Here is a 26713-nt window from a genome sequence, read left to right on the forward strand (position 1 = left end):
GCAGAGTTTGCTCCTGGCCGATACCTTCCATAATAATTCTATATATTCTCAGTGCTCATTCGATTTTCTTCTTTGAACATTGGCTGTTCCACTGCTTAACCCAGTCAGATGTTACTATCCTGTAGCTTTATATGTTCAGTGGGACCCACCTCCTTAAAGACTGATCCTGTTGTACTTCAGTGTCCTGCATCTTTATACTCTAAAGGGCACATAATACATTCATATCTTTGGGTCCAGCATCTTTACCAAACAAAACATGAACTTGTCAGACATGTGTATTCAGTAGATTTGCATCATTGGAGCCCAGATGTATAGAGATTTCTTGCCCCTACAGCTTTAACCATGGAGCCTAACTCTGTTAAATCTTAGTGTCCTGCTGATTTACCTTATGGATGCTGATTCTGTCAGATATCAGTGTTTTGTAGGTTTACGCGCCTACAGCCTGATTCTGTCACATTGTAATGTCTTGTTTCTTTACTACATTATTACAACTTAGCGTCCCAAAATTTTACCCATACAGTGCCAACTCTGCCAGATTTGAGAATCCTTAGATTTTGTTTGGTCTCAGTGTTCAGGAGATTTACCTTAGCAGGAACTGATTCTGTCAAATTTCATTGTCCTGCAGCTTTCCCCATAGAGTGTAACAATGTCTGGTCCTGAGAATTAGCATGCAGATTGTAACCTTGTCAGTGTCAAATAAATCTAATTACTAGGAGATGATCATCTGTTGGTTGGCACGGTGGCGCAGTGGTAGCGCTGCTGCCTTGCAGTAAGGTGACCCGGGTTCACTTCCCGGCTCCTCCCTGCGTGGAGTTTGCATGTTCTCCCCTTGTCTGCGTGGGGTTTCCTCCCACAGACGTGCAGGTTAGGTGCATTGGCGATCCTTAAATTGTCCTTAGTGTGTATGTCCTGCGGTGGGATGGCGCCCTGCCTGGGTTTTGTTCCTGTCTTGTGCTCTGTGCTGGCTGGTATTGACTCCAGCAGACTCCCGTGACCCTGTGTTAGCAGGTTGGATACTGACTGACTGACTTGACTGATCGTCTGTTATTTTTTAGAGCCTTTACCCATATGGTCTGACCCTGTCAGATCTCAGTGTCCTGTAATCTTTATCTTTTGATTCCAATTTTACAGAACTCAGTGTCTGTTTGGTTTATCAGCTCTGAGACTGCTTGTGTCATATTTTATTCTTCTGCTACTTTAGCCATGGAGCCTAACCCTGCTAGATTTCAGTGTTTTGAGACTTAACGTACAATTCTGACAAACCTTGGTGCTCAACAGATCTGGCTACTTAGAGGCCCTATTCTGTCATATGGTATTTTAGTATTGTTACCCATGCAGGCTAACCCTGTTAGATCTCAGTGTACAGTCATCTTTATCCTTTGAATTCAGATTTTACAGAACATTTGTGTTTATCTAATTTGAGACTGGCTGTCTTTATATTTTACTGTTCTACAATTTTACCCATCAAGCCTATCCCTGGTAGAGTTCACTGCCTTTAAGGTATAACATTCAGGTTGTAATTCTGTCAGACCTCAGTGTTAAATTAGTAGCCCTGTCAGATCGAAGTGTCCCATAGCTTTACTCTGTGGTTTCAAATTCTTAATGACATAGTGTTCATTTGCTTTGCCTAATTGCAGACTGCCTGTGATATACTCTACTGTTCTGCATGTTGAGCCTAACTGTGTCGGATCTTAGTATCTTGAGATTTCACATGCAAATTGTAATTCTGTCTGGTGGTGGTGCTCAAAAGATCTGACTACTTAGAGGCCATTCCCTGTTATATGGTATTTCAGTAGTTTTAACCATGCAGGCTAACCCTGTCAGATTTGAGTCTCCAGTCATCCTTATCTTTGGAATTCAAACTTCACAGAATTTTGTGTTTATCTCATTCGACCTGATTGTCTATCCATTCATCCATCCAACAACAACAACAACAACAACATTTATTTATATAGCACATTTTCATACAAACAGTAGCTCAAAGTGCTTTACATATTAAAGAATAGAAAAATGAAAGACATAATTATAAAAAATAAATCAACATTAACATCGAATAAGAGTAAGGTTCAATGGCCAGGGGACAGAAAAACAAAAACTCCAGACGGCTGGAGAAAAAATAAAATCTGTAGGGATTCCAGACCATGATACCGCCCAGTCCCCTCTGGGCACCATCCATTACCCGACCCGCTATATCCTAACTACAGGGTCACGGGGGGTCTGCTGGAGCCAATCCAAGCCAACACAGGGCATAAGGCAGGAAACAAACCCTGGGCAGGGCGCCAGCCCACCGCAGTGAACTGATTGTGTCATATTTAATTGTTCTACAATTTTACCAATCAAACCTAACCCTGCTAGATGTCAGGGTAACGAGGCTTAACATACAGACTGCAATTCTGTTGGATCTTCATGCTTAGTATATTTATCTACTTCAAGATCTTTTATATTATACTGTATTTTAACATCTTACAGTTCTGTTTTAGTGTCTTTAGCCATGCAGGCTAACTCTGTCAGGTCTCCAAGTGTCCTATAATCAGGTTTTATTGAATTTAGTGTTTGTTTGATTTATCTTAATACTTAAGTTTACTCAAGGAGACTAACCCTGCTAGATCTCACTGTCTTGAGATTTCACTTGCAAATTGTAATTCTGTCAGACTTTGGTGCTCAATAGATCCTCCTACTTAGAGGTCCGTCTCTGTTATATGGTATTTTAGTATTGTTGACCATGCAGGCTAACCCTGTTAGATCTCAGTGTCTTTTTATCCTTGTTGTTTGGATTTAGATTTTGCAGAACTGTGTTCTTATCTAATGTGAGAACTTCAGCCCGGACACAACCACACGGATACCAACTGTTCATAAAAACACACGCTTTTATTACTAATGTCCCCTAACACCAGTCCTGCACACACACAGAGCTCCCGCACCACAACTCCCTTCCTCGGGCCTTTCACTGTCTGTGGGCCACCTCTTCTCTCCTCACGGGAGCTTCGTCCTGCTCCCACTCCCGACTCTAGCTTCCTGATTGGTGTGAGGTGGCCCCTTTTAGTTTCACCTGGATGTGCTCCAGGTGCTTGATGAAGTCCTCCTGACAGCACCTCCTGGTGTGGCGGAAGTTCTGCTCTTGCTCCCAGAAGCACTCTGGGCGTCTCTGGAAGGATCTTCATCCACCTTCCCTGGTGTGGCGGAAGTGCAGAACTCCTGGGCTTTAGGAGACTTGGGGCACCCCTTGGCGGAAGCCATGAGCCCCCACGGGTTTGTACCTCATTGCTCCATCCCCGTGGTCCCTTGCTTATCCAGGGCGGTTGCCCCCTCATGGCCCAGGGGACATACTGACTGCCTCCCGGTCCTTCCAGACATCCTGGCTGGGTCTGACCCCCAACCTCCTGTGACACTAATTTAACATTGACTGTGTCATATTTTATTGTTGTACAGATTACCCATGGAACCTAACCCTGTTAGTCAACCACGTCAGAGATTTAACATACAAATTGTAAATCTGTCAGATTGGTATTAAATTGATCAGCCTACTTACAGGCCCCTTACTATGACAGTATATTGAATTTTACTATTGTTACCCATGCAAGCTAACTCTGTAAGATCTAAGTGTCCTGTAATCGTTACCAGGGGGATTCAGATTTTACAGAACTATATGATTTGAGACTGACTGTGTCATATTTTATTGTTCAACAATGTTACCCATCAAGCCTAACCCTGCCAGATGTCCACATCAACAACAACAACAACATTTATTTATATAGCACATTTTCATACAAACAGTAGCTCAAAGTGCTTTACATAATAAAGAATAGAAAAATAAAAGACACAATAAGAAAATAAAATAAGTCAACATTAATTAACATAAAATAAGAGTAAGGTCCAATGGCCAGGGTGGACAGAAAAAAAAAAAACTCTGTAGGGATTCCAGACCATTAGACTGCCCAGTCCCCTCTGGGCATCACAAGGTTTGACTTACAGACTGAACTTCTGTCAAATTTTGATGCTCAACAGATCTACCTACTTAAAGATGTTCCCTGTGATACAGTATTTTAATACATTTTAGTTCTGTTTCGTATCTTTAGCCATGCAGACTAACCCTGTCAGATTTCTAGTGTCCTGTAATCCTTATCTTTTGAATTCTGATTTTACAGAATTTACTGTTTATTTGATTTATTTACAGGGTGGCATGGTGGCGCAGTGGGTAGCACTGCTGCCTCGCAGTTAGGAGACCCGGGTTCGCTACATGGAGTTTGCATGTTCTCCCGGTGTCTGCGTGGGTTTCCTCCCACAGTCCAAAGACATGCAGGTTAGGCGGATTGGCAAATATAAATTGTCCCTAGGATGTGCTTGGTGTGTGGGTGTGTGTGCGCGCCCTGCCCAGGGTTTGTTTCCTGCCTTGTTGGCTGGGATTGGCTCCAGCAGACCACCATGACCCTGTAGTTAGGATATAGCAGGTTGGATAATGGATAGATGGATACTTTGAGATGGGCTGTGTTATATTTTATTGTTCTACAATTGTACCCATCCAGCTTAAACCTGCTGATGTTAGTGCTCTGATTTTCAGCATGCAGACTGCAATTCTATCAGATCTTCTTGCTAAACAGATCTCCTTACCCAACAGTCTTTTCTAATATACGCTTTTTAAATATCCTTTAGTTCTAGTGTAGTGTTTTTATCAATGTGGGCTAACCTTGTCAGGTCTCCGGTGTCCTGTAATCCTTACCTTTCAGATTCAGATTTTACCAAATGTAGTGCTTGTTTGATTTATCTACTTTGAGACTGAAATGACTTTGGGGCGGCACGGTGGCACAGTGGGTAGCACTGCTGCATCGCAGTTAGGAGACCCAGGTTCACTTCCGGGGTCCTCCCTGCGTGGAGTTTGCATGTTCTCCCCATGTATGCGTGGGGTTCCTCCAGGTACTCAGGTTTCCTCCCACAGTCCAAAGATATGCAGGTTAGGTGCATTGGCAATCCTGAATTGTCCCTAGTCTGTGCTGGGTGTGTGGGTGTGCCCTGTGGTGGGCTGGCACCCTGCCCGGGATTTGTTTCCTGCCTTGCACTCTGTGTTGGCTGGGATTGACTTCAGCAGACCCCCGTGACATGTAGTTAGGATATAGCGGGTTGGATAATGGATGAATGAGTGGAGACTGACTGTGTCATATTTCATGGTACAATTTCACCCATAAAGTCTAACCCTGCTAAATGTAGATTCTGCTTGATCGTTATGCTTTAGCTGCTTGGAGGTTTTCTCTATTACATGGTGTTTTATTGTGTTTTACTTCTTTTAGTGGGTTTACCCTTTGGATTTGGAGTCCTCCTTTGTATTTTGTCCTTGAGCCTTAGCGTATGGATTCTGACTCTGAAATCTGATTTAATCCTGCCATATTGCAGTGTCTATGAGGCGTAATCTTTCCAAGTCTCGATACATCTCAGTGTTCTGCTGTATCTTGCTTGCATAGTTTTGCTATTTGAGATTCAGATTAGATTTCAGTGTAAACCAAAATGCTGAACCCGAGGGGTCAGCACACATGATGGTGCACTAAGGAACATAAGCCTCCCATACCTCTTTTGGAAGATGTCGGATGCACATGAAACTTGACGTCTACTTAGCTCTGGCATATTTGTCAGAGACAAGAAGATGACCTTTCTCTTCCCGGGAGGCTTGCATCCAGACATGTAGGTCACAGCTGTGATATGCTGCAATCCACCAAGGCCGTGTGCACTGAAGCATAAGGAATTCCCGTCCACTGGCAGCCAAATCTATGTCCACGAATGAAGTGACGGCTGTTGAGACCAGGAGATGAAATGATATGAGGGATGGCTTTCCAGGCACAAGGGGCTCTGAATATTTGGGGACCATCTAAGGAAGATGTGACTAATTTCTCCTTAAAAATCCTTTTTATGTTAACTGTCAATCATGTGGCTAACACCTTAGGTTGTCTCTAAGACACTTATTTTTCAGTAGGCACTAACAAAGGACCAGAACACAAAGCATTACTACAGACATCTAGTCACAATTCAATGAGAACCCCCCAACAAAACGAGAAACTAACTCCACTCTTCACTTGTGTGCACCAGCAGATGCAGCTGATGGGACAAACCCAATAAAACACACCCAAGAAATCACACACAATTTATCAGCGTTGTTTTATGGGGCAAAATGTCCACTGCAGTTGAGAGCCACAGGTTCTGAGGTGCACTTCAAAGTAAAGTGAGGCAACACTTAGGGGAGTCCTTCAGAATCCATTCATGGTGTTGATTAAAGAAGATTGGAGGGTGGCTTTGAAGAATGCAGACTGAGGTGTGCTGCAGGGTGCAAATTCAGACCACAGGACATAACTGATGATGTTTGTAGCTGCTAAGTGTCCCATCTAAGGGTGAGCCTTGAAGTCACCCCTACTGACCCATGAAGAACGGCTAAACATGGCCTACAGAGATAATCTGAGACTGTCCAAGATAAGCTGCAGTGAGATGGCCCTAAGGATAATAGAGAGGCTTTAAAGCCAACACACACAGCATGGGATGAGCATTCAAAGGTCATCTTCATGGAGGAGATAAGACTGGACATTGAAGGTTTCCAAAGTTCCTGTTTTAATCATCTACTTGGAGCCACTAGATGTGACTGGGAGAGCCTTCAGATACAACAGAACCTTATTTCATGATAACCCCCAAATAACTGATGGCAATGAATAAAGTGAGCCTGCAGACCCTCATCAAATTCTCTTAAAGGTAATCTTCATGGATATCACAAGCCTTCCAGGTTACCATATGGAGCAGGTAAGTGCGAATCGATCCTGTCTTTGGTGGCGCCTTCAAAGCTCATTTGATTCTGTTTGAGGTTGCCTTCACGAAGAGAAGACTGAACACAAGAAGCTTTCCAAGCTGCTGCTCTGATGATCCGCCTGGAGTGAGTAGGTGAAAACAAGAGAGCCTTTTGATGGCGACTCCCATATAAACAGTGGTAGTGGACAATGAACCTTTCAAAACTCATTTGATCTTTGTGAAGAACACAAGACAGGACATAAGAAGTCTTCCATTGTAACAATCTGCCTGGAGCTGGTAGACATGGGCAGGAGAACCTTCAGATACAACAGGAACCAATTTTGTGATGATGCCCATACCAATGGTGGTATTTAACAAACATTTAAAAAACATCAATTAATTCTGCTTGAGGTCTTCTTCATAGAGGAAGTAAAACTGGGCATAAGAAGTTGTCCAAGCTGTTGTTCTGATGATCTATCTTGAGTGGCAAATGTGGCCAAGAGGACCTTCAGATACAATTAGACCAATTTTATAATTACCACCCATATCAATGTGATGGTAGTGAACAAGTGGAGGCTTCACGCATCATTTAATTCTGTTTGAGGACACCTTCATGGAGGAGATGAGACTAGACAGAAGAAGCCTTCTAAGTCAGTGTTGTGATGACTTACATGGAGATAGCTGACTGATGTGGATGGAGAGCCTTCATTTGCATTCCTATCCAGTTTGTCAGAGCCTCCATAAAGTGAAGTATCAAATCTCATTTCATTTCCCTTCCATCTAGGAGATAGGACAGGACACAAGAATCTCTCCAAGATGCTGTTCTGATGATCTGCCTGGAGCTAGGAGGTGTGGACAAGACATCCTTTTGATGGTGATCCCATCAATGGATCCTTCAAAGCTCATTTCATTCTATCTGATTTCATCCTCATGAAGAAGATAAGACTGGACATAGGAAGCCTTCCAAGTTACCATTGTGATTATCTGCGTGGAGCTAGTAGGTGTGGACAAGACAGCCTTTTGATGGTGACCCCATTTCATTTCATTCTATTTGAGGTCATCTTCATGAAGAAGATAAGACTGAACATAGGAAGCCTTCCAAGTTACCATTGTGACGATCTGACTGTAGCTGTTTTCCGTTGACAGCCTAGCCTTCAGGGACAATATAGCTCTCTTTAGACTGAGCCCCAAATACCTGTTGGAAATGAATAAGTGGACTCTTCAAAGTTCATTTCGTTCAATTTGAGGTCATCTTCTTGGAGAAGACAACAGAGGACATCACAAGCCTTCCAAGTTCTCTCTTGGAGCTAGTAGGTGTGAACAGGTTCCTTTTAGATGAGATACAACCTTAACTGTGGTGACCTCTTTCAAAGCACATGATGCCACATCAGTTAATCCCATTTGACACAAACGATCAAACATGGGAAGATTTCAGCGCTGATCTGCCCCAGCTTGTGCTGACCACTCCAAAAAGTGGCTAGGAGTAGGCATAGGAGGCCTTTAGAGACCATTTTAAACATCACAGAACAGGATATTGTAGGTTTTAAAGTCAATCCTGAAGACCAGCAGTTTGCTTTCATGCCCCTCCAGATTTGAGCCATCTACTCAAGGCCAGTCTTCCCTGACCATTTGTTCTCATTGTGAGTTTATACTGTAAATCCAGCCAGGGAAAGAAGTGGAGGTCTTCGCATGTGAATTTCACAGCTGCCACAGTTAGTAACAAGCTGTTAGTTCAAGTGGCATATCCCGTGTGACAGATAGAGAATCTTCTGGAAGCTCATGACACACAGCACTGAGTGCTGCCAAGTGGACGGTCATCAGGTTGAAGGAGCGGAGGAGGCAGTCGGCCTCACAACCTGGGTGAGTCACTTGTCTCCTTCTGACAGCAGCAAGGACCAAAGGGAAGACATGTGCCCATCTGTCTGGTAGGGTTGACCACCTGATGTCTGAATGGCTGATTAGCACCCCTGCTAGTCTCCAGTTTCAGTCTGAGGTTACTGAATGGTCACCAGGATTAAGCACTTTCTAAAACTGGACCTAACGGTTACAGAAGGGTTGCATGTCACTCAAGCACTTGGTCTAGGGGTCACTCAGAGGTGTAACATGCTGATACAATGCTGTGTCTGGTGGTCACTCATCAGTGGGATGGGCTACAGGAAGACAAGTTACTGAACCAGGTTGTACTCGTTTGTGCAAAGGGTTACAGGACAACAAAAGTGACATTCAAAGTGACAGGACCTGTTGGTCATGCTACTGCGAGAAAGACTATAGGCATTGAAATGGAGTTGGTGGACAGTGCCCAGTTGTGCTTCAGATGTGAGAAAGGTTAGAGGACACACTCATGGTGGGTCACTCAACTGGTTGCCATTATAGTTCTGGACTAGCCAGCCATGGAAGTGTGAGGACACACCAGTGCTGGACACAGTAAGAAGGGCAACAGGGCACCACAGCAGTGGGCAGGCATAGCTAGCTGGTCATTCACCTTTAACACACTTGACCTGCACCTGACGATTACTGATTTGTGATTCTATGAGTGTACTTGCTGGTCACTACACTGGGAGAAATGTCACTGAACACTGAAGTGCTGGATTTGGTGGTCGTTTCATTCTGATAAAGGCTATAGCATAAAGGACTACGAGGACTGCCATGAGGAACGTTTAAGCACACTGCAGCCCTAAAACTAGTGGTCACTCAGCTGACAGAAAGGTTACAAGACACTTAAGTAGTAGACTTAGCGGCCAGTGAGTTATTAAAAGAGCTATAGGATGCTGGACATGCTGGCCACCCATCTCTGAGTTGCTGAATGACATGGTACTAAACCAAGTGGCAAATCATCTGTAATAAAGGTTGCTGGACACCCTAGTACTGGACTTAGTGGTCATTCATCATGGAGGAACCTTATCGGGCAGCTTAAACCAGGACCTAGAGGCCAATAAGCTGTCAGAAAGTGTAGAACGCTGGACTGGAGGTCATTGTATGATTGAATTTCAATGTCCTCATGATAACAACGACCCTGTAATCATCCTATAAAACGGTGACAGAGATTACAGGACACTCTGGTACTCGATTGTCAGTCCATCCATTCATTATCAAGCCCACTGATCACAGAGGTGCCACTGCCTTTCCTGGCAGCATCAGGCACAAGGCAGGATACAACTTCAGATCCATCATGGGGTACTCCTACCCACATACCCCTATATAACCTGACAAAGGAACCAGGAGAACATGTAGACTCCATGCAGACAGGCTTGAATCCAGATGTTTGGGGGGCCGTGAGATATCTGCGTGCACCACTGTGGCGCCGCACCATCAAACTCCTTTTCCGAAGCGACTGGGGATGACTCGTGTGATGAGCGAAGAGCTTCTGAACTCCCAGGAGACGGCGGCTTAAGATTAAAGATGAAGACATCGGGAGGGCATCTTGTCGCATCGCAAACGATTTCTGCTGATGAAAGCCGTGCTTCCTCAGACTCATTTTAATAAGCGCCAGGGTTGCTAACAGGGCGGCATTACCAAGCAAAATGTAAAGCGGCGTCGGGCCGATCCGGCACTTTCCAGCTTTAATCACTCTGTCAATTTGTTTCCATTTGCAAGAGCCCTTAAATAATTCATGGCAGTTGAGCTTATCCTGTGTCTTAAACAGCACGGAGCCATTTGTGAGGCCGTTGTGAATATGCATGAAGTCTTCAAAGGCGCCGCATCATTTCTGTCACCTGCTTGTACAGTTCCGTGAATTTCAGGTGAAAACAGCTAAAGGGGTGACACTGTCCTGCTGAGCAGTCTGCGGCCACACTAAGGGACAAACTGATGGGCAGGCATTGGCAGGGCAGATTTAATGGAGGGGATGCTGTGGCTGCCCACTCTGACACTCACAGGCAGCCTGGATGTTGCGGACCCTCAAGAGAGTCTAGAAGGAGAAACTCGAGCCATCTCCATCTCTGTTGTGTATGGTGTGACTCACAGCTCTTTACTGGCTTGGCATTTCCTTCTAAGTGGGCTTTAATGCGCTGAGTTATTATTTCACTTTCTGAGGAACAGTAATTTGCAGTACTAATAGAGGCATAGCTGCTTTTTTTCATTTATTTTATTTATTTTTTTTGTATCCTGCCGCACTTTAACAGAGGAGTCATTCACGCTGCCTTCCACATGGAGACCATGCAGTCAGAGTGACGCAAGCCCCGACTTCCTCCTCCTCCTTGTCCTCCTCCTCCTCTGTGCTGGGGAGGGTGGCGTAAATGAACTGAGAAAGTACAAAGAATACAAACACTTGAACATTCGGGCCGTACGACCCCTTGTGAGCGCAGCAGGGGTCTGGGCTATGATTCATTATGGAGAGATGGGCTATAGTTAGGGAGAGGAATTATGACTCCTAGTGCACTTTACTGGACAGGAAGCCCACTTTAATATATCCTGGTAGACACTAGATTAATAAAATTTGGAAGAATCCCTGGAAAGAAGTATTGGAGTGATGATATTACAATAGAAGGAGAGTGGGGGACAGTAGGTAATATGACTAATGTCCACCCCAACCCCCAGAATGGTCCTTGGCAGTGTTAGGAAATTGGTGATACAAGATGGTGAAAATGGGTCTTAAACCAGACCACCACTCACCCTGTCCAGGACTCAAAAGCAAGCTTCACCCCGGGCAGCCTGACCCCAAACTTAACAGGCAACACTTATGGGAATCCATTAATCCATTCATGGATTTGATTAAAGAGCAATTGGTGGGGGGGGGCATCTTTGAAGAATCCAGACTGAGGTGTGGCCCAGGGTGTACAGTCAGACCACTGGACATAAGTTACACTATTTGGGGTCACCCTGATGTAGCTACTAAGTGTCCCTCCTGAGAGACTTCAAAGGAGGAGTCTTGAAGTCACCACCACTGACCTATTAGGAATGCCTAAGCTTGGGATTCAGGGACCATCTGAACCTGTCCAAGATAAGCTGCAGAGAGATGGAACTTAGGGAAAATAAAGAAACTTGGGGTCGCTTTAAAGGAAAAGCTCTAACGACAGAATAGAAGTGGCCATGAAAGACTACATATCTATGCTCACATTGTTTGTGGAAATCTATATGGACCTAGCACATGTGGATAGGGAGCCTTAAGATGCAACAGGGATCCCTGTGTCAATGGTGGCAGGGAATGAATGGAGCCTTCAAAGGTCATCTTTATGGAAGAGATAAGACATCAGGCATAAACTGTTGTCCAAGCTGCTGTTCTGTCTTGAGCTAGTAGTGGCGGATGGGAGAACCTTTAGATACAATACGACTCTTTTCATGGTGACACCCATATAAATGTTGGTAGTGAACCCTTCGGACCTCTACTTGAATTCAGATAACAGTGGACATCACAAGCCTTTCAAGTTACCATATAGGGCTGATAGGTGTGGATGGGGACAACCTCATATGAGATATGAGTCTGTCTTTGGTAAAAGCCCATTAAATGGAGCCTTCAAAGCTCATTTGATTCTATTTGAGGTCAACATCATGGAAAAGATTAGACTGGACACAAGAAGCCTTTTAATCTACCTCTGTGATGGCAGACATTGAGGTTGTAGTGGATGGGGATCCTTCACATGAGCTATTATCCTCTTTGTGGTAGCCTCCATAAAAATGGAGTCTTCAAAGCTCATTTGATTCTGTTTAGAAGTTATCTTCATGGAAGAAATGAGACTGGACACAAGAAGTTGTCCAAGCTGCTGTTTTGATGATCTCCCCTTTAGCTAGCAGATGTAGAAATGAGAACCTTTTCATGATGACCCCCTTATGAATAATGGTAGTAAACAATGGCACATTCACAGCTCAGTTGATTCCATTTGATGTTCATCTTCATGAAGAAGATAAGACTTTGATATAAGAAGCTTTCTAAGCTACCATTGTGATAATCTTCCTGGAGTTGATAGATGTTAACAGGCAAGCCTTTGGATACAACAGGACCCATTTGGTTATGATCCTCCACCAATAATGGCAGTTAACAAATGTCCTTGAAACGTCGATCGATTCTGCTTAAGGTCATCTTTATGGAAGAGGTAAGGCAGAAGGCATAGAAAGTTGTCCAACCTGCTGTTCTGATGATCTGTCTGAAGCTGGCAAATATGGGCAGGAGAGCCTTCACGCATTATTAGAACTGTTTTGTCATTATTCCCATATCGATGGTGCTAATGAACGAGCGGAGCCTTCAATATCATTTAATTTTGTTTGATGCCACCTTTATGGAGAAACCTGTATGGAGCTGGTAAAGTGTGGCGCAGGATGCAAAATATCCCAACCAGTACTCACCTGGTCTGAAACCCAAAAGCAGGCTTCACCCCAGGCAGTCTGACCCCAAACACAGAAGGCAGGCTTCAAGGTCTTCTGGGCTTTATAAGGTTCAGACTGTAAGGGGTGGGGTCAGTTGCCCTCACTGGGTGTCTTCACAGCACTGTGGCACTGTGTAGATGATATAGTTAGCGACATCATCCCCTCTTGTCCCAGAGTGGTATTCCATACCTCTGATGAGCCCAGAAGGTGATGCTCTGATGAGTATGTGTGACGATATATTCAAAATTCTGTTTTCGGCATGTCCAATACTCCATGCAGGGGCAGTGTTAAAGAAAAATGACAGATCCTCTTGCCTGACTCCTTCCTTACTGCTCTCTTCTTTCTCTTCTGTTCAGTTCTTTCTTCTGGCGACCCCCAACTTCAATGCTGAGCGCCATGAGTGCCTGTGGCAGAAAAGCGCTCACTTTGTTGAGCAGCATCTTCGCAGTGTGTGGCCTCGGACTTCTGGGCGTCGCGGTCAGCACGGACTACTGGCTTTACCTGGAAGAGGGCATCATCCTTCCCCAGAACCAGAGCACTGAGATTAAGATGTCTCTGCACTCAGGTCTCTGGAGGGTCTGCTTCCTGGCAGGTGAGGGTCCATTTTGCACACTTGAGTGCCTTTCCCTATACAGTATGGGCTCATGCAGTACAGTGCCAAGGGGGCATCCCCAGTGCTGGACTTCCCAAGTGGTAGACTCTCCCTATACAAGATTTTTCTAACAGTATTCCCATTTCAGGACCATCCCAGGGATGTTGCCAGTTAAGACTTTCATCAGCACTCAGACTGCCAGTCCTTTCCTCTGAAATATCCAGAATCGGACCCTCATGTATTCTTGGAATATGTGAACTGGGACCCTATTGCTTTTGGTCCCTTTACACTGGGAGTGGGCTTCTAAAGAGAGATCCTGCTGATGGCACTCCAGGAGTGTGCCAGTGTCTCTTCTTCTAGAGGACCTTCACTTTGACCTTCCCTGCACAGGACTGTCTTGGGACTGGTCTATAACAGTGGTGTCCCCAAATATAAGACCCACCCATTGCTTCCTTACTGGCATTCCCACTAAAGGACCTTCCCTTTGGTGTTTCTAATATTGCTTCCTAATCATGGTGTTCCAGTTCAGAACTGCTTGGTACTTCTCCAGTTTAGGACCCTCCTCCCCACTGGCATTTCCACTTTGACCTTATAAGTTATAGATGGAGGTTCTATATTGTCCTCATCATGAATCATTGTCAATACCGTTCCTCCAGATACATGCCTTTTCCCCTTCCTCCATAGTTCAGTACCCTCAGTTTTTGTTCCCAGTACAGGTTCCAAATACCAGTGTCCCAGTATTGGTTCCTAATACTCCAGTGACTTCCCACTACCTCTTCAGTTTAGGAAGGTCCCACTGACATTCCCAGTAAAGATCTCTCACTTTGGTGGTCCAGGACACAACCCACACTATACTGTATGTCTCCAGTTTAGGACTCCCCCGCGTGCCCCAGTACAAGATCCCCATTCAACACTGCTCATCTAAGTATGCTTGACTCTTCTTCAGGTGAGGAGCATGGACGTTGCTTCACCATTGAGTATGTGATGCCCATGAGCATGCAGATGACGTCTGAATCGACCATCAGTGTACTCAGTGAGTGTTTCTCAGTTCTGTTCTCATTTTGGGGGGAGGGGGGGGGGGTTCATCTCACTTGGGCACTTCAACAGTTGGTGGTACTTTTTCTTGTGTCCATCACAGGGGTCCTATGTTGGTGTGACAGTTCCATGATGAGTTACTGAGCCCTTCCCTCATACACAAGCACGAGGCTCACATGGAGTGATATAAAGAGTCGTTTCATTCTAAACTCATTCACTGCTCATGCTGGAGGCACTGAACCTTCTAATGAACCTACTAATTCCACAAATTGGCACACCTCTCAAGTCAATCAAAGCTACATTTCATGAAACCCCCAGTCGTAATTCTCCTCAATACATCACAAAACCAAGAGCCACCAAAGACCAGGCAGGAGTCATACAAATGCACTGCCGCAACCTAGCAGATTATCTCATGCAACTAACCTCAGCTATACTCCCATCTTTTGCAGAAATGATCCGCTCTGCGACTCCTTTCCCCCTCGTCAGCCTCTTCTTTATGTTCATTGGGTTTGTCCTCAACAACATCGGCCACATTCGCCCTCATAGGACAATCCTGGCCTTTGTTTCGGGAATCTTCTTCATCTTGTCAGGTGAGCCTCTCAAGGTATAATTTTCACCTTTTTGCTTGTGGGCACCACTGGTATCTCTAATGTTGGGGGTCACTTGGGTTACTTGTTGTCTCATCAGGCCACTTTACCATAAACACCTGATTGATGGAGTGCCACTGAGATGGTCATCCTTCCAACAGATTCTCCCATCTCAGCACATCACTTCTAAAACTCTGTTAGAGTGACTATTGGGTTCTCGGTAACCTCACTTAGGTGGGCGGGAACAGCCATCTCTAGAAAGAGTCCTGGCTAACCTTCTTCACAATAATTGGAACCACTGTGCTCTTGGGGGCACTCAGAGTTTTCAAAATGGTTTTGTCCCCTTTGCCCTGGCCAATGCCTCACCACAATTTGATCATGGAGGTCAACAGAGAGTTCCTTGGACTTCATGGCTTGGTTTTTGCAGTGTGAGGTGCATCACTTCCTAAATGATGTCCAGTCAATTCAGTTTGCCACAGGTGGACTCCAAACAAGTTCTAGAAACATCTCAAGGTGAATCAAAGCAAATAGGATACACAATCTGAAAAGGGTGTGAATACTTCAAGAAATGAGAGTTTTCACTTTTTAATTCATTTGCAAACCTTTCTGAAAACATATTTTTACTTTGTTATTATGCATTATTGAGCGTAGATTGATAGGCAAATATGAAACATGTATTCATCCACCTTAATAAAAGAGTCTGTGCGTCTGTCTGTGTGTCCATCCTGTTGCCATGTCTCTGTCATTCCAAATGATAGCGCATCACAAACATTTTAAGTAATAAAATACATTGCATTTGTCATGCCAATAGGTGGTTCCCTACAAGCAAGAACACTGCGTTTCCATATCCCATTACAAATGGCGTATAACAGAGACATTACGCATTGCATGGCGCACTGCAAACATTAATGCTCAGGCCTACATTGATTACTTAGATTTCAACCCGTCTTAGATGGGCAGCACAGCTACTTTAAAATATAATCAGCAACACAATACAGTGTGTAGAAAGTGAGACCACTGTATAGGTTGTGCATTCTGATGGGAGGTCCACACATGACGACCTCACCTCCGTGCCTTGATTGTTCGCTCACCTCGTCTTTCTTTGTCTTCCCCCAGGCCTGTCGCTGGTGGTCGGGCTGGTTCTGTACATATCGAGCATCAACGACGAGATGCTGAACAGAACCAAAGACAACGAAGCCTACTTCAGCTACAAGTACGGCTGGTCCTTTGCCTTTGCAGCGATCTCCTTCTTACTCACAGAGGTAATCTCCTTTAGTATGTGGTGGGCCACACTGGCTGGCCTGGGATTTCAAGGGAGCGTCACCTGAATGTTAGTCCATTCACTCACAGGGAGTCAGCCTATTGATTTCAGTACCCCAACCGAAGGGGAGCCACTGAGCTGGGAGGTGACCTTGGAGCCCCCCTGCTTTTCATATCTGGAAGTCTCCAGATTTCAGTCCTTCTGTCCAGCCCAGCACTGAGCCATTTAGGTACTGCTGTGGCAGGCAAAGGCTTTGGGTTGGGAATTCACCACTGGAATTCTTTGTTACTGTGCTGGGAATTGATCTACTGATGGCAGTTTTATGGGAGTGAACCACTAACTTTGGTACCTTTACCCATTTGAATACACTGGGACTAAATGACTGAACGTTTGACACGAGTAGTATACTGGTTTTAACCTCCATTCCCACTTAGCCACTTTAGGAGGGAGCTGGGATTTGAACTGGAGGGCCTACTGATTTCAGTTCAGTTTACCCACCGAGCCGCTGTGGGAGTCACCCTATTGGTTTCAGTCCTTGATCCCTGCGATGAGCCACTGTACTGGGAATAAGGGTCGTCGCTAGCTTTAGCACTATTACCCCCTTCTGGAAAAGTAGGGGGAGTTCCCCTTGGAATTTTCATGTAGTGGAAGAGCAAGGGTGGAGAGTCTCTTAAAGATCAAGGGGTGGGCACCCGAAATCTCTCCCCGGTAAAGCCATTAATTACCTACTTGGCCAGCCTTTTAATGATGTTAGTAGCCTACTGGTTTTAGTCTTTTTACCCAACTGGGCCTTTATGCGTCACCGAGCTGGGATTCTGAATTGCCCAACACTCACTGTGCCATTAGGGGAGTGAATTACTAAGTTGGGAATCGAGGAGGAGGTCTACTGATGTCAATACCCCTTCATGCAATGGGATGCACTGTGAACAAGTCATTGAAAGGGGATTTGAAATTTGTAGACCACTGGTTTTAGCTCATGTTCCCAAAGAGCCTCTCTGGGATTGGGGCACTGAGCTGGGATTTGTGCTTACTGGGCTCAGTCGCTTTACCCAGTGGGCCAGTTTGGTGAGCCAGTTGGTCTCTATCCATAATCCGCGGGCATATATCTGAGATTTGAACTGGAAGGCCTCTCCACTGTGCGCCACTGAGCTGGATTTTGAGCTACCGATTACAATACTCACTGAGCCATTTTGAGAGCGAACTACTAATTTGGGAACTGAAGCGGAGGTCTGCTGATTTCAGTGCCCCTTTCTTTACTCACTTGAATACCCCGTGAATAAGCCACTGAACTAGGATTTGAAGTTAGCAGCCTCCATTCCCACTAAGCTACTTTGGTGGTGCATGGGACACTGAGCTGGGATTTGAACACGGGAACCTGATGATCTCAGTCCATTTAGCCACTGGGCCACATGGGGAATGACCCGACTGGTTCCAGTGCTTTATTCGCTGAGCTGGGATTTCAAACTACTAATGTCAGTACCCGCTGGGTCACCACTAAATGGAGGCCTACTGATTCCAGTTACTTATCCACCAAGCCACATTGTGAAGTGAGTTCCTGAGTATGGGCTGTGAACTGGGAGCCTACTGATTTCAGTACCCGCTTGCCCACCCCTCTGAATGAAATTACTAGCCCACTGGTTTTAGTGGTCTTACACTGCGGGCCCTTTTGAGTCACTGAGCTGGGATTGTGACTTACCCAGCACTCACTTGGAGTGAACTGGAGTCCTTCTGATTTTAGTCCTGCTATCCACTGAGCCACTGACTAATATCCCAATACTCACTGAGCCATTTTGGGAGTGAACCCCTAGCTTGGGAATTAAACTGGTCTCCCTGCTGATTTCAGTGCCCGTTTAAACACTAGAACTGGGATTTGCAATTAGCAGCCCACTGTTTTTAGCCCCCATTTCCACTGAGCCACACTGGTTAACTGAGCCTGGATTTGAACATGGAGCCTATTAACCTCAGTCCCTTTAACCACTGAGCCCATTTGGGTGCCAACCTATTGTTTCAACTGCTCAGGTGGGGTTTCAAACTGGGAGCCTACAGACGTCAGTGCCCACTAGACCACCACTAACTCAGAAACTGAACTGGAGGCCTGGTGACTTCAGTTCCTGAGCCACTGACCACTATGAGTTACTGAGCTGGGATTTTGAACTGGGGGCCAGTAAGGTTCTAAACTTAGACCAGCATCCCCCCCCCCCAACATATAAGCCAGCGGCATTTCAGAATAGGTCATCCCCCTGAACCGAAGCATGTTCAAGCCTGGCTAGTACTTAGATGGGAGACCATCTAGGAAAAGCTTGAGTTACTGCTGGAAGAGGTGCTGGTGTGGCCATCAGGGGGCGCTCCTCCTGTGGTCCGTGTGGATCCCAGTCCTCCAGTGGAGTGATGGGGACACTGTGCTTTAAATATGGCGCCATCATTCTGATGAAATGTAAACCAAGGTCCTGACTGTCTGTTGTCATCAAAGATCCCTGGGTTCCTTTCGAGAAGGGTAGAGTGTCTCCCCAATGTCCTGACTAAATTGCACACCATGGCCTGCTCGCCCCCATCTCTAATTACCTAACTATCTCACTCACCCCTTCACCCCCTAACGTGTGGTGAGCGAACTGGCACGAGAATGGCAGCCAGTGCATCATCCAGGTGGATGCTTTACATTGGTGGTGGTTGAAGTGGCCCCCCACTGTCTATGTAAGGCGCTATATAACTGTCATTAATTATTATGAAACCCTTGACTTCTCTGTCCTTCCTCCTTGTCCCCATGCCTGCCTCACTTTAAATTTGCTTCCATTGCTCTCATTCCCAGAGCGCAGGGGTGATGTCCGTCTACCTGTTCATGAAGCGATACACAGCGGAGGAGATCTACAGACCCCACCCAGCCTTCTACCGGCCGCGGCTCAGCAACTGCTCTGACTACTCGGGTCAGTTCCTTCACCCAGAGGCCTGGCTTAGGGGCCGCAGCCCCTCGGACATCTCCAGCGACGCTTCCCTGCAGATGAACTCCAACTACCCGGCGCTGCTGAAGTGTCCCGAATATGACCAGATGTCATCGTCCCCGTGCTGAGGGGTTGGGTGTCCTATAATGAGCCCTCCCTTCCCTGTCTGCCAATGGGTTGCATTTTTTTTATCCATTTTTCAAACTGGGTAAAATAGAGAGGGCAGCTTTCACGGCCCTCAAGACTTTCCGCTTCCTGCAGTCCCCTGTAGTCTGTGCGTTGCCATCATTTGTCCGCCTGCCCGGTGTACGGGTTCAGGCTCTCGTCTGGTGTCTGAGGTTATAGGAGAGAGCACCTTCAACTTTTGTCTGTCCCACAGTTTCTTAGAGCCCTCACTGCCATCCCAATCAAAGCTCGGCACCCTGCCCTGCAGTCCTGGTGTCCTACCTGCCCCCAAAATCTGGGCAGACATGGCTGCTTGATTGGCACAGTGCCCATGCAAGAGCTGAGCTGACCTTGTCTCAAAGCACTTGAATGTATTTGTGCGTCCACTGAGTGGACTCGTGTGTGTGTGTGTGTGTGCCAATCACTTCTGAAGTGTGTGTGACTGTAAAGAAAGCGTGTGACTTGTGTGCTTGCATTTGACAATTTTCATTTGTGTGCGTCCTTCTGTGTGGGCATCAGCATTGGCGGTGTGGACACACGTATGGTGGGTGTATAGCTGTGTGCATGGGTAGGCCCCAAAGTCACCTAGCTTCGTGTGCCATGATTGATGGCCACCCAACCCTTCCCGGGTCTCTGCTCTTTCAGCAGGCTGGCACCCTACAGGACTTTTGTACATTTGTTAAAGTTGTGTTCCAGGCCTGTTACCTTCAGGCTTTGCAAAGCCACAGTGAAGAACCCACCGTTGGTGGGCACCACATACAAGCACAAATTGGACCAGCAGAAAGCATTCCCAGTCTCCAAAAGTCCGGCACATCTGACTCTGCCATCCAGTACATAAGAGCGGGCCCCGTCTAACTCATGGGCGGTTGAGGTCCCAGCTCTTTGTAATGTAGTTAACATTTCAGCACTCATCATTTGTATGGAACCAAATGCAATATAATAACTGACATCTGTGGAGACATCTCCTCATCCTCCTCCTCCTCTGCCAATGTGAGTTAAAAACCGTGCCAGTCTCATTTCACACATGCCTCACCGGACTGTTGGCTGGCACAGTCAAGCTGCTGAATTGACTTTTCACTGAATGTAAAATTCCTGCCGAAATGACGTCTGTCTTTGCAGCCACCTCCCCTTCATCCTCCAGTCCCCCAATCTATTAAGGAGATCACACGTTCAAGTCCACTGCGGGACAGTCAGAGGCGGCACGAGAGCTCGCATGCATGTGCACAGTCTGCTTACTGTAACCATCTTTACAAGTCGCCGGTGTGTTCAGAGATTAGTAAAGCAAAGTAATGATGACCAGTGGCCTGCTGTGTCTGTTCCTCTTTGTTTAACCAAAAAGATGGTGGGCAAGGGGTGGGACCGCCTGGCACATCCAACCCTGCTCTAGGACGGGTCCAGGCAGTGACAGTAGAGCCTTCTGCTGTACTAAATACACAAAGCACTCCACATGCAGGCGGTCTACTGGCCAAAGCACTCCCAACAGTACGAGGTCCATAGGGTCTTTATTGTCACTTGTACAGAATGGTGAAATGCGTATGTCCATAAGGCAAATAAAATGTCAGGTTGTGTCATAAAAACTGTTAAGAGACGTTGTGTTCACACCATTTCATGCTATACTTTGACCTCATCTGGAGTACTGTGTGCAGTTCAGGTCACCAAGCTAGAAGAAAGACATAGCAGCGCGTGAAGCAGCGCAGAGGAGAGCAACCAAGTGCATCATGGGACTGAAGGACAGGTCCAACTGTGACAGACTCAGAGAACTGACCGAATCCAGGTCTTCAAAATCCACAGAATTCTTTCAGCTTAATGGTGAGTCAAGTTACTTGAGGACGTCGGTGGAAATTCATAAGAAGTGTGTTTAGGACTGAAGCCAACGAGCACTTCTTTACACTGTAACAGTCCCCCCAGAAGCTCAAGGCAGGACAGGCCACACTGTCAGTTACATGTTAACTGAAATTCTCTTTGTAACAATGGACCTAGGTTGTTCTGACGTTCTGCTCCCAAAGGTCCCCCCAGTCACATAAAGACAGAAAAAAGAAAAAGTCAACAAGTGCACTGCAATACCCAAAGGACAAAAAAAAGATACATTAACTGACCGTCCAGGTACAGCCTCCCCAAATAACACGCAGATTCACTCACATACCTTTAAACATTAATAATAATAATAATACATTTTACTTATATAGCGCCTTTCCCATGCTCAAGGCACTTACAGAATATAAGAAAGAACAGCAGGGTATACAGTATATAGCATTGTACAAACCAGATAAATAAATAAAGAAGATTACGACAGTAAATTCAGAGAAAGCCTAACAGACAGTATAAGTGATGGTCTCACACACACACACACACACACAGGTTACATGAGCATCTTGACAGAGAGGTAAACTGAGAGAAGGGTAATAAAGTCAAGTAGAGCTAAAAGCCTTCCTGAACAGATGAGTTTTGAGTTGTTTTTTAAAAGAATTCATGGAGTCAGCTGACCTGATTAATTTCAGTAGGTAGAGTCTGGGCGCTATACAGCTGCAGTCACCCATGGAGTGTAGATTAGTGTGGGGCACAACAAGATTGCCAGAATCAGAGGACCTTAGTGGGCGGGCAGGCACATAGTGATGGAGAAGGTCACTGATGTAGTTTGGCAGGTTATTTAAGCTTTGTTGGTTATTAGTAGGATTTTATATTCAATTCTGTAAGACACAGGGAGCCAGTGAAGACAGAGCAGGATGGGTGTGATGTGCTCGCTGCTGCTGGTTCGAGTGAGGACTCTTGCAGCTGAGTTTTGAATAAGCTGGAGCTGTGATATAAGATTAGAAGGGACACCTGCCAGCAGCGAGTTACAATAATCGATGTGGGATGTGATAAAAGCATGGACAAGTTTCTCAGCATTAGAAAAGGAGAGGAAGGAGCGAACACGGGATATGTTACGGAGGTGAAAGTAAGAAAGTTTCTTAATGTGATTTATGTGGTGGAATAAGAAAGGGAGGAATCAAAAATGACACCAAGATTCTTTGCAGTAGAGGCAGGTCTGATGAGATCACCGCCAAGATGGACTGGGAAGGAGCTCATTTTATTAAGTTGCATTTTAGTCCCACTTTGCAGGAGTTCAGTTTTGTTGCAATTTGATTTTAAAGAGTTCTGCTCCATCCAGGTTTTAATTTCACTAAGGCAGGTTGTGAGCTGAGAAAGCTCTGATGAAGTTCCACTTTTAACATTGAAGTAGAGTTGAGTATCATCTGCATAAAAATGATAGCCCAGTCCAAAGCTATGAATAATATGGCCAAGGGGAAGCATATAAATACAGAAGAGAAGAGGGCCGAGGACAGAACCCTGAGGAACTCCTTGTGTGACTGGCGCGGAGCTGGATCTGCTGTTGCCAAGACTAACAAACTCTTGCCTATCAGTCAGATAGGACTTGAACCACTGGAGGGCAGTGCCAGAGATACCCAGCATGTTCTCCATTCTGGACAGTAGAATGTCATGTCTGACAGTGTCAAATGCTGCACTGAAGTCTAATAGAATTAATATGCTGGTTTGTCCAGAGTCTGCTGCCATAAGCAAATCATTGGTTACCCGTAGCAGAGCAGTTTGGCAGTTGTGCTGCGCCCTGAAACCAGACTGAAAGGGTTCCATCAAATTATTAGAAGTTAAGTAATTGGTGAGCTGGGAGGCTACAATACGCTCAAGAGCTTTTGACAGGAAAGGTAAGTGGGAAATAGGCTGGAAATTGTTAAGATTGTCAGCATCAAAACCAGACTTTTTTAACACTGGGGTTACAGAAGCGGTTTCTGTCTTTTTTGTCCCCCCTGGCCATTGAACCTTACTCTTATTCGATGTTAATTAATGTTGATTTATTTTGTTTTATAATTGTGTCTTTCATTTTTCTATTCTTTAATATGTAAAGCACTTTGAGCTACTGTTTGTATGAAAATGTGCTATATAAATAAATGTTGTTGTTGTTGTTGTTAAAAGTGAGCGGCACAGAGCCAATGTCGAGGGATGAGTTTATTATTGTTGTAACAGTCGGGATTATGGCATGAAGGCAGGTCTTAAGTAGTGCGGCGGGGATGGGGTCCAGTACACAAGTAGTCGGCCTCATCTTACAAAGCAGGTCATTAACAAAAGCAGATGTGACTGGTGAGAACTTAGAGATGGAGCTGGATGGAGTGGGAAAACAGGGAGAGAAATAAACAGATGATTGTATAGATTCAACTCGGAGCACAGAATGTAAAAAGTTACAGTTAACTGCCACCTCAATCAGGTTATCCCACATAAATACACCTAAAAACATTCAATACAAGCTTTAACTACGAAGGACACAACTGTATCGATAACCCGACATTATATATACACATAAATATACACAAAAAACTCTCACTACAAACTTATACATGAAACATACACCCAATCCGATAAACCCACACACGCACACACACACACAGGCCACTTTATTAGGTACACCTCTTCAACTGTTGTTAACACAAGTATCTAATCAGCCAATCACATGGCAGCATCACAGTACATTTCAGCCTGTAGACATTTTCAAGATGACCTGCTGAAGTTCAAAATGAGCACCAGGATGGGACAGAAAGTTGACTGAAGTGACTTTGAACGTGGTGTGGTTGTTGGTGCCAGAAAGGCTGGTCTGAGTATTTCAGAAACTGCTGATCTACTGGGATTTTCAGGCACCACCATCTCTAAGGTTTATTGAGAATGATCTGAAAAAGGGAAAATATCCAGTGAGTGGCAGTTCTCTGGGTCTTGTTGATGCCAGGAGGTCAGAGGATAATGGCCAGACTGGTTCAAGCCGATAGAAAGGCAACAGTAACTCAAATGGCCATTCGTAGCAACTGAGGTGTGCAGAAGAACATCTCTGAATGCACAACATGTCAAACCTTGAAGCAGGTGGGCTACAGCAGCAGGAGACCCCACCGGGTGCCACTCCTGTCAGTTAAGAACAGGCAACTGAGGCTACAATTCACACATGGGGTTCACCAAAATTATACAATAGAAGGTTGGAAAAACGTTGCCTGGTCTGACGAGTCTCGATTTCTGCTGCGACACTCGGATGGTAGGGTCAGAATTTGGCATTAACAACATGAAAGCATGGATCTATCCTGCCTTGTATCAACGGTTCAGGTTTCTGGTGGTGTAATGGATTGGGGGATATTTTCTTGGCACACTTTGGGCCCCTTAGTACTAACTGAACATTGTTTAAATGCCACTACCTAAGTATGCTGCTGACCATGTCCATCCCTTTATGACTGCAGTGTACTCATCTTCTGATGAATACTTCCAGCAGGATGTCAGACTAGTTTCTTCAACATGACAATGAGTTTACTGTACTCAAATGGCCTCCACAGTCACCATATCTCAATCCAGTAGAGCACCTTTGAGATGTGGTGGAGCAGGAGATTTACATCATGAGTGTGCAGCTGACAAACCTGCGGCAAGTGCGTGATGCTGTCATGTCATGAAGGACCAAAATCCCCAAGGAATGTGTCCAGCACCTTATTGAATTTATGTCATGAAGAATTACAGCATTTCTGAATGCAAGCTGTACCTAATGTATCATATCCCCACACACACACTCACTGGCCACTTTATTAGGTACACCTTGTTAGTACCAGGCCCGGGTAGATTGTAACTTCTTCGGAGTTCTCATAGGTCCCTCACTCGTCGGTGCCAGACCTTTTCCATTTTATCATGATTCATTTAATTGGATTCCAAAGGATCTTCAGTGACTTGGAGGTCTTCTTGTCTCCAAACCCCTGACTTGTGCTTTTCACAGAGTTGCTTGGAGTGTTCTTCTATGTTCTGTGTGCAGGTTAGGCCACCATACTGACTGACCACAAGCTGGACCCTCCAAATAAGGTGTATTTATACTACAACCAATTGAAACACCCCGACTTCAAGCAGGTGATCTCCATTGAAGTAATTCTGTAACATCTTAAAACCCATATGTCAAATGTCTGCTAATGCCAATGCCTTCAAGTAGGCCATGATGATGCTGCCACCATCAATTAGGCTCTGCCAATATCGTCGGGCTGGTGAGGAGACTAAACCTTATGGCTCTAGGTCTATGACACTTACTTGGTCATCTGGATTGGGTTTGAAGCTTTGGTTTTGTCATATGTACCTATTAGTTGAGGTTGGATGTGCCATAATGAAACATCTTCTGGTGCTATAGGGCACTTGGTGAGTAATACACCAGGAGGTTCTTGCATTTTATGCGTTTTTCAACATTATATGCACTCACCCTGGTGACTGAGTAGACCCTCAACTTGTCCAGCCTCCCACGGATCATCTCCATTGATCCAGAGGAACACAGCCTCCATGTTTTTATGGATGGCCATCATCATCCCCTCTTCCGTGATGCCAAGTACAGCAAATTGACTACCCTGCAAAGCCTCATCTTCCCACCTTCATCAACAGGCGTCCAGCTTTGTCTATGGCAGTCACTAACCAAATACTCCTCTCTCTTTCATTTGGACTTCATGTGAACTTAGGGGGCCAGAATGACCAGAGTGTGGGGGGTAGTTTAGATGATTTCATCAGAGTACACCTTGATCTTTTAGAAAAATGCCCAGGGATTTTTTATGACCACAGAAAGTTAGAACTTCAGTTTAACGTCTCATCCGAAGGATGGCACCAGTGGTTACAGCACAGGGTCCCTGACGCTGCCCGGGGCCACAGACCACAATGTGAGCTCCCACTGCTGGCCTCACCAACCTCTCATCCAGCAGCAACCCAAGCCATCGCTAGATGGTCTCCCATCCAAGTACTGGTCAGACCCTAACATGCTTAGCTTCAGATGGATGGCCTGTTCTGAAGTTCAGGTGGTGTGGCTGCTGGCAGTTGGGAATGTCACATAAGTAGTAGTGGCAGTGGGTGGTATGCAAGGATTGATTGGTGTCCAGCCAATTGTGATGAGCAAAGTCCAGCACCAGTTATTGATCTCTGTGTATAAGTAACACCTCCTTTGGCATTTTTGCTGGTGACATGAAACCAGGCAGGTCATCTTCGTTGTGATTTCTGTGGATACGCAACACAGAAGAGCAGTGGGTTCTAAAAGGCAATTATT

The 26713-nt window shown here is 45.4% G+C and overlaps 1 protein-coding gene across 2 annotated transcripts in view; it reads left to right on the forward strand.

Moving 5' to 3' along the window:
- Window positions 1-20934, forward strand: part of LOC120517685 (voltage-dependent calcium channel gamma-5 subunit) — a 35623-nt gene extending 14689 nt beyond the window's left edge. For both annotated transcript variants that reach the window (XM_039740129.1, XM_039740128.1), the window contains exons 2-6: window positions 13413-13648; window positions 14595-14681; window positions 15133-15273; window positions 16387-16532; window positions 19338-20934. In XM_039740129.1, the coding sequence (XP_039596063.1) occupies window positions 13441-13648; window positions 14595-14681; window positions 15133-15273; window positions 16387-16532; window positions 19338-19595 (840 nt within the window). In that variant the 5' untranslated portion in view covers window positions 13413-13440 and the 3' untranslated portion in view covers window positions 19596-20934. The remainder of the gene's footprint in view (window positions 1-13412; window positions 13649-14594; window positions 14682-15132; window positions 15274-16386; window positions 16533-19337) is intronic.
- The last annotated feature ends 5779 nt before the right edge of the window (window positions 20935-26713 follow it).

The sequence above is a fragment of the Polypterus senegalus genome, chromosome 17 (assembly GCF_016835505.1).
Source record: "Polypterus senegalus isolate Bchr_013 chromosome 17, ASM1683550v1, whole genome shotgun sequence".
In the NCBI taxonomy this organism is placed as follows: Eukaryota; Metazoa; Chordata; class Cladistia; order Polypteriformes; family Polypteridae; genus Polypterus; species Polypterus senegalus.